The sequence below is a fragment of the Festucalex cinctus genome, chromosome 9, assembly GCF_051991245.1.
Source record: "Festucalex cinctus isolate MCC-2025b chromosome 9, RoL_Fcin_1.0, whole genome shotgun sequence".
NCBI lineage: Eukaryota > Metazoa > Chordata > Actinopteri > Syngnathiformes > Syngnathidae > Festucalex > Festucalex cinctus.
Window position 1 is genome coordinate 21,869,005 of NC_135419.1, and position 14,591 is coordinate 21,883,595.

The 14,591-nt window shown below is 40.3% G+C and overlaps 1 protein-coding gene across 2 annotated transcripts in view; it reads right to left on the reverse strand.

Annotated features, from left to right (window-relative positions):
* Positions 1-14,591, reverse strand: part of abca1b (ATP-binding cassette, sub-family A (ABC1), member 1B) — a 54,697-nt gene that overhangs the window by 37,800 nt on the left and 2,306 nt on the right. For both annotated transcript variants that reach the window (XM_077532807.1, XM_077532808.1), the window contains exons 4-5: positions 11,950-12,091; positions 11,747-11,865 (exon numbers count right to left, since the gene is read on the reverse strand). In XM_077532807.1, the coding sequence (XP_077388933.1) occupies positions 11,747-11,865; positions 11,950-12,091 (261 nt within the window). The remainder of the gene's footprint in view (positions 1-11,746; positions 11,866-11,949; positions 12,092-14,591) is intronic.

The window sequence follows — 14,591 nt, forward strand, 5'->3', positions numbered from 1 at the left end:
TTAGAATAAGTGTACATTTTTTGTACAAAATACCGTATGTGGGGTATTTTTTTTGTTTTTTTTATATAAGCCTCAAGGGCTAGGTGGCGCTGTATTTATAACTGAATGTTGTCATAGAGATAACTTCAGGCCTTGACGATAAACATACCTGTCAAGTTTGGGATTTTTTGGAGCATGTACTGGGGAGTTATCAAGCATATCCTTTTTCATTGTGAAACACAAATTTTGATGCCCCGCCCTCATCATATAGTATTTCGAAAAGTCAAAATTTTTCCCCCTGTCGTTGGCTCAGGTCTTGACAGGGTCCAGGCCAAGTCTTAACTCAGTCGGATGAAACGTGTAGGAGAAGTGGGCAAAAGTCTGCCCCCTGTGAATGTGCAAAAATCGTCAAAAATGGGACATTAAAAAATTCGTAGCTCACTTCCTGTTCATTTTAGCATATGGGTCCAAGAGACTTTTTTGTAGGTCTTGGGCTCCCTCATACACCTAAAAATATTCGTCATTCTTGCTTAAACGTACAACCGGGGCTGCTTCGTTAAAAACTTCTAGGGGGCGCTATTGAGTCATTTTTGTAAAAATAGCACAATCAACGATAAAATATTGCTCATTTTACCAGGCCAGATGTGTGTGCCAAGTTTCATGAGTTTCTGTGCATGTTTAGACCCTCAAAACTGGCGTTGTTTTCGTGGAGAACAGCGCTTAGCCACACCCACAGCAATTCGCGAAAACTCACAAACTTCGTGTTGTGACATCATGAAGGCCGAAACCCTCATCTGAGCAAATATGAGGTAGGTCCAGTTAACGTGTTTGGAGAAAAACGTAGAAGAAAATTCGTAAGAAAAAAAATTGCCACTAGGTGGCGCTATCAGTTAGATGAAATATAAGTCAGTAGATGTCTTTAGGGCTGGACTCTCATCAAATGTGTGAAATTTTGAGAAGATAGGATCATCTCGGTCAAGTTAATGCAGCTTTTATTTTCACGAAAAATCTTCAGACTTTGCGTCACCGTAGCGGCCACGCCCTTTGGCGAAAAGTTACAATATTCGGTGTGGGGCATGATCAACATCTTAAGGCTTTTCTGACCAATTTACAAATGGATCCCTTCGACAAGCTCAGCACAGTAGCTAAAAACGTAAAGTATGACATTTATTGTAACCACTAGGTGGCGCTATATGTATAACTGAATTTTATCATATAGATGTTTTCAGGCCGTGACTATTACGTTGCCTGAGAAGTTTGAGATTTTTTGGAGCTTGAACATGGGAGTTATTAAGCATTTGCTCTTTCCGGACAAATGAAATTTTAAAGGCAATATTTGATGCCCCGCCCCCGTCATATAGTATTTCAAAAAGGCAAGATGTTTTGCCCAGTTGTTCTCCCAGGTCTTGAGATGATAAATGCCAAGTTTGAAGTCAATTGGATGAAAAATGTTTGCAAAGGGGGAAAAAGCATGACCACAGTGAATGTGCCAAAATAGGCCAAAATTGGACATAAAAAAATTCATAGCTCACTTCCTGTACATTTTAGCTACATGGTCCCAATAGACTTTTTTGTGCGTCTCGGGGTGCTACACGTGCCTGCCAATTTTTGTTGCTCTAGCTCAAACATGCCGGGCTTGGTTTGTATTTTTCTACGCTAGGGGGCGCTATCGAGTCGCGTTGTTATGACGACTTCATAATATCAAATTTTTCGCCGGGCCTGAGGAGTGTGCAAAGTTTGGTGAGTTTTCGTAAATGTTTAGGTACCCAAAATCGTGATCGTTTGCGGAGAAGAAGAAGAAGAAGAAGAAGAACTAGAGCTGCGAGCAGCTATAAAGGGCCCTCGCAGCCCGGGCCACATTGGGGTCCTTGCACGTTGGGGGTACTTGCACGTTGGGGTACTGGCACGTTGGGGTACTGGCATATTGGAAGCAAAATTTCTTTGAAAATGGCATAATAAACGTTTACATGTAGAATATTTTTTTTTGCCAGTGTGTGTCAAGCTCAACGGGTTTTGGTGATTGTTAAGACCTGCAAAAATCAGCGTCCTTTTTTATTTTTAGGCAATGAGTTGCCCTGATTGGTATTTTTTGTAAAAGTGTATATATACATCATCGCTCGTTGTACTCATTGCACAATGTTACTTTTATTGTCCAAAGGGGCAATTAAAAATGAATAAAACAAAATGGAAACGTACATACGTTTGGATCGGTGTGAAGCCAGTTAACAATTTGAGTGGTGGAAACTAAAAGAATATTCATAAATGACTTAGTTATCACACTTAGAATGAGTTTACATTTTTTGTACAAAATACCGTATGTGTTTTTTTTTTTATATATTATGCCTCAAGGGCTAGGTGGCGCTGTATTTATAACTGAATGTTGTCATAGAGATACCTTCAGGCCTTGATTATAAGCATACATGTCAAGTGTGGGATTTTTTTTGGAGCATGTACCGTGGAGTTATTATGCATATCCTTCATTCACGATATTGCTTTTAATGTCCACAGAGGCTATCAAAAATAAATAAAAATATATATATGTTTGGATAAGTCTGATGCCAGTGAACATTTTGAGTGGTGGAAACTAAAAGAATATTCATAAATGACTTAGTTATCACACTTGTAATGAGTTTACATTTTTTGTACAAAATACCGTATGTGGGGTATTTTTTTTTTATGCCTCAAGGGCTAGATGGCGCTGCATATATAACTGAATGTTGTCATAGAGATAGCTTCAGGCCTTGACGATAAACATACATGTCAAGTTTGGGATTTTTTGGAGCATGTACCGGGGAGTTATTAAGCATATCCTTTTTCAGTGCGAAACACAAATTTTGATGCCCCGCCTTCATCATATAGTATTTCGAAAAGTCAAGATTTTTCCCCCTGTCGTTGGCTCAGGTCTTGACATGGTCCAGGTCAAGTCTTAACTCAGTCAGATGAAACGTGTAGGAGAAGTGGGCAAAAGTCTGCCCCCTGTGAATGTGCAAAAATCGTCAAAAATTGGACATTCAAAAATTCGTAGCTCACTTCCTGTTCATTTTAGCATATGGGTCCAATAGACTTTTTTGTAGGTCTTGGGCTCCCTCATACACCTAAAAATTTTCGTAGATCTTGCTTAAACGTACAACCGGGGCTGCTTCATTAAAAATTCCTAGGGGGCGCTATTGAGTCATTTTTGTAAAAAATAGCACAATCAACAATAAAATATTGTTCATTTTACCAGGCCAGATGTGTGTGCCAAGTTTCATGAGTTTCTGTGCATATTTAGACCCTCAAAACTGGCGTTGTTTTCTTGGCGAACAGTGCTTAGCCACGCCCACAGCAATTCGCGAAAACTCACAAACTTCGTGTTGTGACATCATGAAGGCCGAAACCCTCATCTGAGCAAATATGAGGTAGGTCCAGTTGACGTGTTTGGAGAAAAACGTAGAAGAAAATTCGTAAGAAAAAAAATTGCCACTAGGTGGCGCTATCAGTTAGATGAAATATAAGTCAGTAGATGTCTTTAGGGCTGGACTCTCATCAAATGTGTGAAATTTTGAGAAGATAGGATCATCTCGGTCAAGTTAATGCAGCTTTTATTTTCACGAAAAATCTTCAGACTTTGCGTCACCGTAGCGACCACGCCCTTTGGCGAAAAGTTACAATATTCGGTGTGGGGCATGATCAACATCTTAAGGCTTTTCTGACCAATTTTCAAATGGATCCCTTCAACAAGCTCAGCACAGTAGCTAAAAACGTAAAGTATGACATTTATTGTAACCACTAGGTGGCGCTATATGTATAACTGAATTTTATCATATAGATGTTTTCAGGCCATGACTATTACGTTGCCTGAGAAGTTTGAGATTTTTTGGAGCTTGAACATGGGAGTTATTAAGCATTTGCTCTTTCTGGACAAATGAAATTTTAAAGGCAATATTTGATGCCCCGCCCTCGTCATATAGTATTTCAAAAAGGCAAGATGTTTTGCCCAGTTGTTCTCTCAGGTCTTGAGATGATAAATTCCAAGTTTGAAGTCAATTGGATGAAAAATGTTTGCAAAGGGGGAAAAAGCATGACCACAGTGAATGTGCCAAAATAGGCCAAAATTGGACATTAAAAAATTCATAGCTCACTTCCTGTACATTTTAGCTACATGGTCCCAATAGACTTTTTTGTGCGTCTCGGGGTGCTACACGTGCCTGCCAATTTGTGTTGCTCTAGCTCAAACGTGCCGGGCTTGGTTTTTATTTTTCTACGCTAGGGGGCGCTATCGAGTCGCATTGTTATGACGACTTAATAATATCACATTTTTCGCCGGGCCTGAGGAGTGTGCAAAGTTCGGTGAGTTTTCGTGAATGTTTAGGTACCCAAAATCGCGGTCGTTTGCGGAGAATAAAGAAGAAGAAGAAGAAGAAGAAGAAGGATTTTTACAAAAACAATAGGGACCTCGCAGCGGTCGCTGCTCGGGCCCTAATAATAATAATAATAATAATAATAACTAGAGCTGCGAGCAGCTATAAAGGGCCCTCGCAGCCCGGGCCACGTTGGGGTACTTGCACGTTGGGGTACTTGCACGTTGGGGTACTGGCACGTTGGGGTACTGGCAAGTTTAGGTAAGGCACATTGGAAGCAGAATTTCTTTGAAAATGGCATGATAAACCTTGACATGTGGATTTTTTTTTTTTTTGTAAAAATACCGTTAAGTTGGTGTATTTTTTTTTATGCCTCTAGGGCTAGGTGGCGCTGTATATATAATGGAATGTTGTCATAGGGATACCTTCAAGCCTTGACTCTAAACATACATGTCAAGTGTGGGATTTTTTTGGAGCATGTACCGTGGAGTTATTAAGCATATCCTTCATTCACGATATTGCTTTTAATGTCCATTAGAGGCTATCAAAAATAAATAAAAAAGTACATGTTTGGATAAGTCTAATGCCAGTGAACATTTTGAGTGGTGGAAAGTAAAAGAATATTCATAAATGACTTAGTTATCACACTTAGAATGAGTTTACATTTTTTGTACAAAATACCGTATGTGGGGTATTTTTTTGTTTTGCCTCAAGGGCGAGGTGGCGCTGCATATATAACTGAATGTTGTCATAGAGATACCTTCAGGCCTTGACGATAAACATACATGTCAAGTTTGGGATTTTTTGGAGCATGTATCGGGGAGTTATTAAGCATATCCTTTTTCAGTGCGAAACACAAATTTTGATGCCCCGCGCTCATCATATAGTATTTCCAAAAGTCAAGATTTTTCCGTCTGTTGTTGGCTCAGGTCTTGGCATGGTCCAGGTCAAGTCATAAGTCAGTCGGATAAAACATGTAGGAGAAGTGGGCAAAAGTATGCCCCCTGAAAATGTGCAAAAATCGTCAAAAATGGGACATTCAAAAATTCGTACCTCACTTCCTGTTCATTTTAGCATATGGGTCCAAGAGACTTTTTTGTAGGTCTTTGGCTCCGTCATACACGTAAAAATTTTCGTAGATCTTGCTTAAACGTAGAATCGGGGCTGCTTCGTTAAAAATTTCTAGGGGGCGCTATTGAGTCATTTTTGTAAAAATAGTACAATCAACAATAAAATATTGTTCATTTTACCAGGCCAGATGTGTGTGCCAAGTTTCATGAGTTTCTGCGCATGTTTAGACCCTCAAAACTAGCGTTGTTTTCTTGGCGAACAGTGCTTAGCCACGCCCACAGCGATTCGCGAAAACTCACAAACTTCGTGTTGTGACATCATGAAGGCCGAAACCCTCATCTGAGCAAATATGAGGTTGGTCCAGTTAACGTGTTTGGAGAAAAATGTACAAGAAAATTCGTAAGAAAAAAAATTGCCACTAGGTGGCGCTATCAGTAAGATGAAATATAAGTTCGTAGATGTCTTTAGGGCTGGACTCTCATCAAATGTGTGAAATTTTGAGAAGATAGGATCATCTCGGTCAAGTTCATGCAGCTTTTATTGTCACGAAAAATTTTCGGACTTTGCGTCACCGTAGCGGCCACGCCCTTTGGCGAAAAGTTACAATATTCGGTGTGGGGCATGATCAACATCTTAAGGCTTTTCTGACCAATTTTCAACTGGATCCCTTCAACGAGCTCGGCACAGTAGCTAAAAACGTAAAGTATGACATTTATTGTTACCACTAGGTGGCGCTATATGTATAACTGAATTTTATCATATAGATGCTTTCAGGCCGTGACTATTACGTTGCCTGAGAAGTTTGAGATTTTTTGGAGCTTGAACATGGGAGTTATCACACTTAGAATGAGTTGACATTTTTTGTACAAAATACCGTATGTGGGGTATTTTTTTTTCACGCCTGAAGGGCTAGGTGGCGCTGCATATATAACTGAATTTTGTCATAGAGATACCTTCAGGCTTTGACTATAAACATACATGTCAAGTTTGGGATTTTTTGGAGCATGTACCGGGGAGTTATTAAGCATATCCTTTTTCAGTGCGAAACACAAAATTTGATGCCCCGCCCTCATCATATAGTATTTCCAAAAGTCAAGATTTTTCTGCCTGTAGTTGGCTCAGGTCTTGACATGGTCCAGGTCAAGTCTAAAGTCAGTCGGATGAAATGTGTAGGAGAAGTGGGCAAAAGTATGCCCCCTGAAAATGTGCAAAAATCGTCAAAAATGGGACATTCAAAAATTCATAGCTCACTTCCTGTTCATTTTAGCACATGGGTCCAAGAGACTTTTTTGTAGGTCATGGACTCCCTCATACACCTAAAAATTTTCGTAGATCTTGCTTAAACGTACAATCGGGGCTGCTTCGTTAAAAATTTCTAGGGGGCGCTATTGAGTCATTTTTGTAAAAATAGGACAATACATGATAAAATATTGCTCATTTTGCCAGGCCAGATGTGTGTGCCAAGTTTCATGAGTTTCTGCGCATGTTTAGACCATCAAAACTAGCGTTGTTTTCTTGGTGAACAGTGCTTAGCCACGCCCACAGCGATTCGCGAAAACTCACAAACTTCGTGTTGTGACATCATGAAGGCCGAAACCCCCATCTGAGCAAATATGAGGTTGGTCCAGTTAACGTGTTTGGAGAAAAATGTACAAGAAAATTCGTAAGAAAAAAAATTGCCACTAGGTGGCGCTATCAGTTAGATGAAATATAAGTTCGTAGATGTCTTTAGGGCTGGACTCTCATCAAATGTGTGAAATTTTGAGAAGATAGGATCATCTCGGTCAAGTTCATGCAGCTTTTATTGTCACGAAAAATCTTCAGACTTTGCGTCACCGTAGCGGCCACGCCCTTTGGCGAAAAGTTACAATATTCGGTGTGGGGCATCATCAACATCTTAAGGCTTTTCTGACCAATTTTCAACTGGATCCCTTCAACGAGCTCAGCACAGTAGCTAAAAACGTAAAGTATGACATTTATTGTAACCACTAGGTGGCGCTATATGTATAACTGAATTTTTTCATATAGGTGTTTTCAGGCCGTGACTATTACGTTGCCTGAGAAGTTTGAGATTTTTTGGAGCTTGTACATGGGAGTTATTCAGCATTTGCTCTTTCTGGACAAATGAAATTTTAAAGGCAATATTTGATGCCCCGCCCCCGTCATATAGTATTTCGAAAACGCAAGATTTTTTGCCTAGTTTTTCTCTTAAGTCTTGAGATGATAAATGCCAAGTTTAAAGTCAATGGGATGAAAAATGTTTGCATAGGGGGAAAAAGCATGACCACAGTGAATGTGCCAAAATAGGCCAAAATTGGACATTAAAAAATTCATAGCTCACTTCCTGTACATTTTAGGAAATGGCTTCCACTGACTTTTTTGTGCGTCTCGTAGTGCTACACGTGCCTGCCATTTTTCGTAGCTCTAGCTCAAACGGACCGGGATTGGTTTTTATTTTTCTACGCTAGGTGGCGCTATAGAGTCGCGTTGTTATGACAACTACATAATATCAAATTTTTCGCCGGGCCCGAAGAGACTGCAAAGTTTGGTGAGTTTTCGTAAATGTTTAGGCCCTCAAAAATGCGATCGTTTACGGAGAAGAAGAAGAAGAAGAATAATAATAATTCTTACAAAAACAAGAGGGACCTCGCAGCGGTCGCTGCTCGGGCCCTAATAATCCGATCGAAAAACAATAGGGACCTCGCAGCGGTCGCTGCTCGGGCCCTAATAATAATAATAATAATTTTTACAAAAACAATAGGGACCTCGCAGCGGTCGCTGCTCGGGCCCTAATAAAAAATCTGAGATGGAAGAAGTGCTCCTCCTTGCCAGTAGGTGGCGCTTCCGATTGTGGCAGCTCATCGTGTGCGTCATTGCGAAGCCTCGTTAACAATCGTTTGCTTTGAAAAAGACGCATGATTGAATTTTGTGACGGTGCAAACCGGCATCACTTTCGCTTAAAAACTTCAAATCATCGTCTTCAATAAACGGATGGAAAAGTTTGATCTGAACGTGACTCATCTTACACCCGCGCACACCTTTGCGTCGGCGTGCAGGTAAAAAGCGGCACGATTGCAACTGTGAAATGTTTGAGGGGTGTCAAAGGTGGCATCATGTGTTGACTCGCCACAAGGTCATCCATCAAACGAGCCGGCGGCATTTCCAGCAGTGACGCCGGTCGGCTCACGTCTCAGCCAATCGACACTTGGGAGAGCGCATCGCCAAGGAGACTGCTTATTCTGGGATGCCTGTGCCCAAGAGAGGCTTGCTAGCAGCCAAATGCTAAAGCTAGCGATGCCAAGGGTGCAGTACACAATGTGCCGTTTCCATGGTAATGGCACGCCATGATGCAACCTCCCGTTACCACGACAACCTCAGCCAGCTTGCAAGTCAACATCCTGCTGCCATGGCAACAACTTTGAACAGGAGTGAAGAATGCAAGCAGGACCATGATTGGCTTAAACACGATGGTGCTGAAGCCTGATTGGCTGACACGTGACAAACGTTCACTTTGAGCTCCAATGGCGTGATTCAAAGGGGTCACCTGAGCTCACCCACGCACACGCGTGCCGCTTCCAGCCCACCACGTTGAAAGCAGGTCTGAGCAGGTTCGAAACTCGACACGGGATCGGGAAAAGACAAAAGCGGCAAATTCCGATTGTTCCGCCAGCAGGACAAGCAGGAAAAATGCAGCACAAAAGACAAATGTGATCCGTTCACAAGCCTGTTTGACATCAGGCTAACTTATAGCCTTTAGCCAGCCTGAAATTTGGGTCTCGTACGCTACCATGGTTATTATGGTTTGGCAATTTTTCATTTGAGTTTGTTTTGAGTTTGTTTTGTTTTTTTAATGGAGTTCGTTTTAATTCGTTTTCAGGATGCTTCTGTTAGCTTTAGTTATTTCATAAATGCTTAGTTTGAGTTAGTTTCTGTATTAATTTTTATATTAAGTTGCAGTTATTTCATAAATAATTAGTTTTAGTTAGTTTCAGTATTAATTTTTAGTTTAAAAAAAAAATGTGGATTACTTGTGCGCAAGATTTCAAAAAACAGCATGGGAACGACATCATCTTTTGGTGCTTTTCTATTGGCTGCTGCTCAATGATGGCACTTCCGTGTGACACACTTTTAAACATCCTTATTCTGGCAGTTCATATCAAAATCATTTCAAATCATCCCCAAAGGGTCATACATTCAATTCATGACCAAAGACGCAAACAAAGGACATTTTTGCTGTCATTAAATTTAGTTTTAGTTAGTTTTCTAAATATAAAATGCACTTCCATTTCGTTTTCGTTTTTTAAGAAGCATTTTCCTTTTTATTTTGTTTGATTAACAAAATGATTTTTTGAATTTTTGTTTTTTTTTCGTGAGTTTTAGTGAACTCAAATAACCTTGCTTTTGTACATTCTTCGTCAAAAGGACAAGAAAAAAAAAAGCTGCTGATGATCGCGGTCTGTCAATCAAAACAAAACAAACAAACTTAATAATTGTGATTTGACTTAATCATACGCTTCAAATCCAACTTTCAACTTTCCTTTCAAATCCAACAATGAAAATGAACAAAGGTTGACCATATTGGAACAAAAAGAACAATATATATATTTTTTTAATTCTACAATTGCCAAGTGGAAAAAAAAATACAGGAGCAGTCGTACAAACGCTCCAATTTTTGTTGTTGTTTGTGGATAAAAGCTTGAGCAAAAGAAAGAAAGCCTGCCGAGTAGAGGTGTGCAAAATTTCCGATTCTTAGATTATTCACGATTCGGCCGTGGAACAATCGAGAACGATTCACAAACGTCCAAATTCCGAATATATAAATATGCCAAGGGAAGCGAAACTAAAGTGAACCGGAGCGAAAAGTACGCGGAACTGAAACGCAGTAGCGCGCGCGGTCTCGGGACGCTTTTGGGACGGACCGAGAGTACACATCCACAACTCACGCCTCGAGATTCAAAACAACAACAAGCATGGCTGAGCTGACCAACCCACCTCTTCGTGAGATCAGACCTGCTCCGAAAGGCAAACAACTTGAGGCGGAAATATCAGCTAGCTGGCTGCAGTGCGTCGGTTAGCGTTCTACAGGGCGTCGCGCAGTGATACGAACGAACGAACAGAAAAGTAGTGGCTGGCGGTAATGGCGTCTGACTTTATTCAGAAAAGAGTATTGTGGTGGAAATGTATCACGCTTTTGAAAACAAATAGTTTTTAGAAGAAAAACGCTTTATTTCCGAGACCCCAGCCAGCTTGCTGGACTATTTTCCTCTCGTCCAACGCCGAAGTCAGTGCTGATCGCACACACGGGAGGTGAGGATCAAATTGAGATTCATGTTAAAAAAGCCGAACGATCCCTTTAATGTTTACACGTTCATGTTTACACAAGTTAAAAAGCAGAAAAGCACTTGAGGTTTTTTTTTTTTGTACCTCTGAGAAACTTTAATGTTTACATGTTCATCTTTACACAACTTAAAAAGCAGGAAAGCACTTTTTTTTAAGGCATTTGTATTGAAGTAGTAGTTCACATTGTCTTTCATTTATACCTCAGTGCACTTTTGAGTGGATAAAAATAATATATTTTTGCTCAATGCTATGTTTTATTCTGTTGAAGACTGAATATACTTAAAAGCTGTTGTTACAGAATGAGGACTTGAGTATTTTATTTACTGTTTTGAACTGTTAACTTGATACTGAAATAGTAGTTTATTTAGGCCTGAGAGGACTTTTGTACTATTTTTGTAACTAATGTACGAAACATTAGAAGCACCAAAATACATTGTTTTTTTTCTGCTGCCTGGGGGGGAAATCAATAATCGTTTTATAATCGAATCGTAGCCTCTGAATCGTAATCGCAATCGAATCGTGAGGTGCCCCAAGATTCCCACCTCTACTGCCGAGTGTTTTGTGTTTGGCTGGACATCATTTCGGTGGATTTCACTTTCTGTTCTGGAATTGTTTTCATTGCCACACCATTCAAAATGGCCGCCATCTGATATTGTACAGCTTGTTTCAACATGCTGTGCATTGCGTACTCGAGTGGCCATGCAAGACAGCATTTCCGTTTCCATTAAGACGAGCCAGCAACAACAACAAAAAACAACAAAAAATCCTCCTTGGCACTGAGCTAAACGGCACAACGGGCTCGGGGAAACGATGACTTGCGGAACGTTCGCATTCTGACCTCTTTCATACCACCGACAGCAACAATTTGTTCTTAACAAGCACGTTTGAGACTCACCTTGAAAATGATTATGGCAAGTTTGACAAAAACAAAGAAAATCAGCACAATTTGAATGATTTTCCAAAATCAGTGAGCCCGAGTCGTACTGATGACGATGATGAAGGTGCGGCGAGGTTACCTGTCCTGCTGCTCTGAAGCTTTGCGAGGGCGCCCGCCAGCTCCTTGAAGCCCTCCAAGTTTTTGTCGTTCTGACTGTACAGAAGAATCTTCTTGGCGTCCGAGAACAGACGAGAGATTCTGAAACGTACGCGTGCACAAAACAAAACGGGGTCAGGACAGACGACGCAAACACGGCAGACGACCGCTTTCGACGGAACCGACATGGAGTCGTTGAAGTTTCCCACCACGCCCGGCGACTCGCCCGGCGTGGGGCTGCGGAAGCACGGGTTGTTGGCGTTGCACAGGATGCCCTGTATCCACGGCAACGTGCCCGCCGACGGCATGGCCTTGTTGGGGAAGTGACCTGCAAACAGGAACACAGGCAAAACGCACTTTGATAATCTCAGATTGGAACATTTATTCCAATATTCTCATATCGGAACATTTGCTTCAAAACTCTCAGATTGTAACGTATTTTCCATATTCTCATATTGCAACTTTTGTTCCAATATTTTCATATTGGAACATTTGCTTCAATATTTTCATATTGCAACGTTTGTTTCAATATTCTCATCTTGGAACTTTTGTTCCAATATTTTCACATTGTAACATTTGCGTCAATATTTTCATTCTGCAACTTTTCTTTAATATTCTCATATTGCAAAATTTGTTTCAATATGCAACTTTTGTTTCAATATTCTCATATTACAACATTTGTTTTGATATTCTCAAAATTGTAACTTTTGTTTCGATATTCTCATATTGGACATTTTTTTCCAATATTCTCATATTGCAACCTTTGTTCCAATAATTTCATATTGGAAAATTTGCTTTAATATTTTCATATTACAACATTTCTTTCAATATTCTCATATTGCAACATTTGTATTGATATTCTCATATTGGAACTTTTGTTTCCTTTGCAGCCGAGACAGCAAACAAAAGGAAATAATAAAATTATAAATAATAATATAATAATAATGAAATAATAATAATAATAATAATAATAAGAATAATAATAATAATAATAATAATAATAATAAGAAGAAGAAGAAGCAATAAAATTCAAATGAAGGAATTGTCCCCCGATGGAAGGATTTGATTTGTATGCCTGATCCAAGTGACGTGCACGACAGCCCCAAACGGAGAGCCCCGTGGTACGGCAGCGAGTGAGCGCGGCATGCTGAATCAAGTCCAACGTTTGCGGTGAGGCCGGCAAGTCGCCACAAGTCGGCAAAATGACTGCAGACGCATTCCCAAAACGACGACTACAAAATACGCGCGCGCGCACGTACACGTTTGGCTGGCTTTCGCTCATTTCCAAACGGGAGCTTTTCATTTGGTGGCGCTCCATTGTTTGGTACCCAATAAGTTAGCCAGCGAAGAGGATTTATTTATTTATTTATTTATTTATTGAGTCGTGATTGTGACAGTGACGACTCCTTCGTCACTAAAGAGAGAGAGAAAAAAAAAAAAGTGTGTCGGTTCCATCAAGCTTTCAACTTCAACTCGGTCGCCATTGATGATGACTTTTCTTTTCTTTTGCACTCTTTGACGTCATCTCAACTTACCGACGTCCTCATCTTCATTTCTCTCTCTTTTTTTTTTTTTTTTTGTTCCCAGTAGAAAGTTGCGCAATACCTCTGCAGTCCCTGAAAAGGCCAACACGAGCATCTTTGCACAAGACACTTTTTTTTTCTTCTTCTTCTTTTTAGTGCCACTGACGCGTTTGGTTCTGGGGGTTTATTTCGACGAGAATTTGTGAAATGGTACCTACATGGTCTTGCGGCGCCTTTTCCATCACTATTTAGACTTGACGATTTTTTTTAAATATTCTTAGCCAAGTCCAAATTTGATGGCTGAGCACCACTTTGACTCCAAAAAGGAGAATGGGATGATTTCAGACATCCATCCATCCATCCATCCATTTTCTTGACCGCTTATTCCTCACAAGGGTCACGGGGGCTGCTGGCGCCTATCTCAGCTGGCTCTGGGCAGTAGGCAGGGGACACCCTGGACTGGTTGCCAACCAATCGCAGGGCACACAGAGACGAACAACCATCCACACTCACACGCACACCTAGGGACAATTCGGAGCGCCCAATTAACCTGCCATGCATGTCTTTGGAATGTGGGAGGAGACCGGAGTACCCGGAGAAGACCCACGCGGGCACGGGGAGAACATGCAAACTCCACCCAGGAAGGTCCGAGCCTGGACTCGAACCGGAGATGATTTCAGACAAGACTGCAAAAATTTTTGGTGATAAACGACGAAAATGAGGGAGGAGAAAGTCCAAAGAGGAAAGTGGGTGGGGACTTCCTTTTCATCACCACTCATCCATCCAATTAGGCGTCATCGTCTTCTTTTGCTTCTTCCAGAAAATTTAAAGCTAGCGACAGCACATTTGCAATTTTCGTTTTCTCGTCTTGGTGATGTCATCACTCTCTGTATGCAAGGTTATTTATAGTTTTGGAATTCATTTTGAGTTTTGTTTTTAAATTTAGTTAGTTTTAATTAGTTTTCAGGGTGCTTCTCGTAGTTTTGATTAGTTTTAGTTATTTAATAAATGCTTAGTTTTAGTTTAGTTTTAGCTAGTTTCAGTGTTAGATTATTATTATTTTTTTAAAGTGAATTACTTATTTATTTATTATTTATTTATTTTAAAAAAAACAGCATGGGAGTGACGCCATCTGAAATTGCTTTTCTATTGGCTGCTGACAGATGATGTCACTTCTGTGTGACACACTTTCAAACGTCATGATTCCACTTCATATCAAAATAAATTATATTTCAAATCATCCCAAAAGGCTCATGCATTAAGTTGAATTTTGTTTATTTTTTAAACGAGTTAGTTTTAATTCGT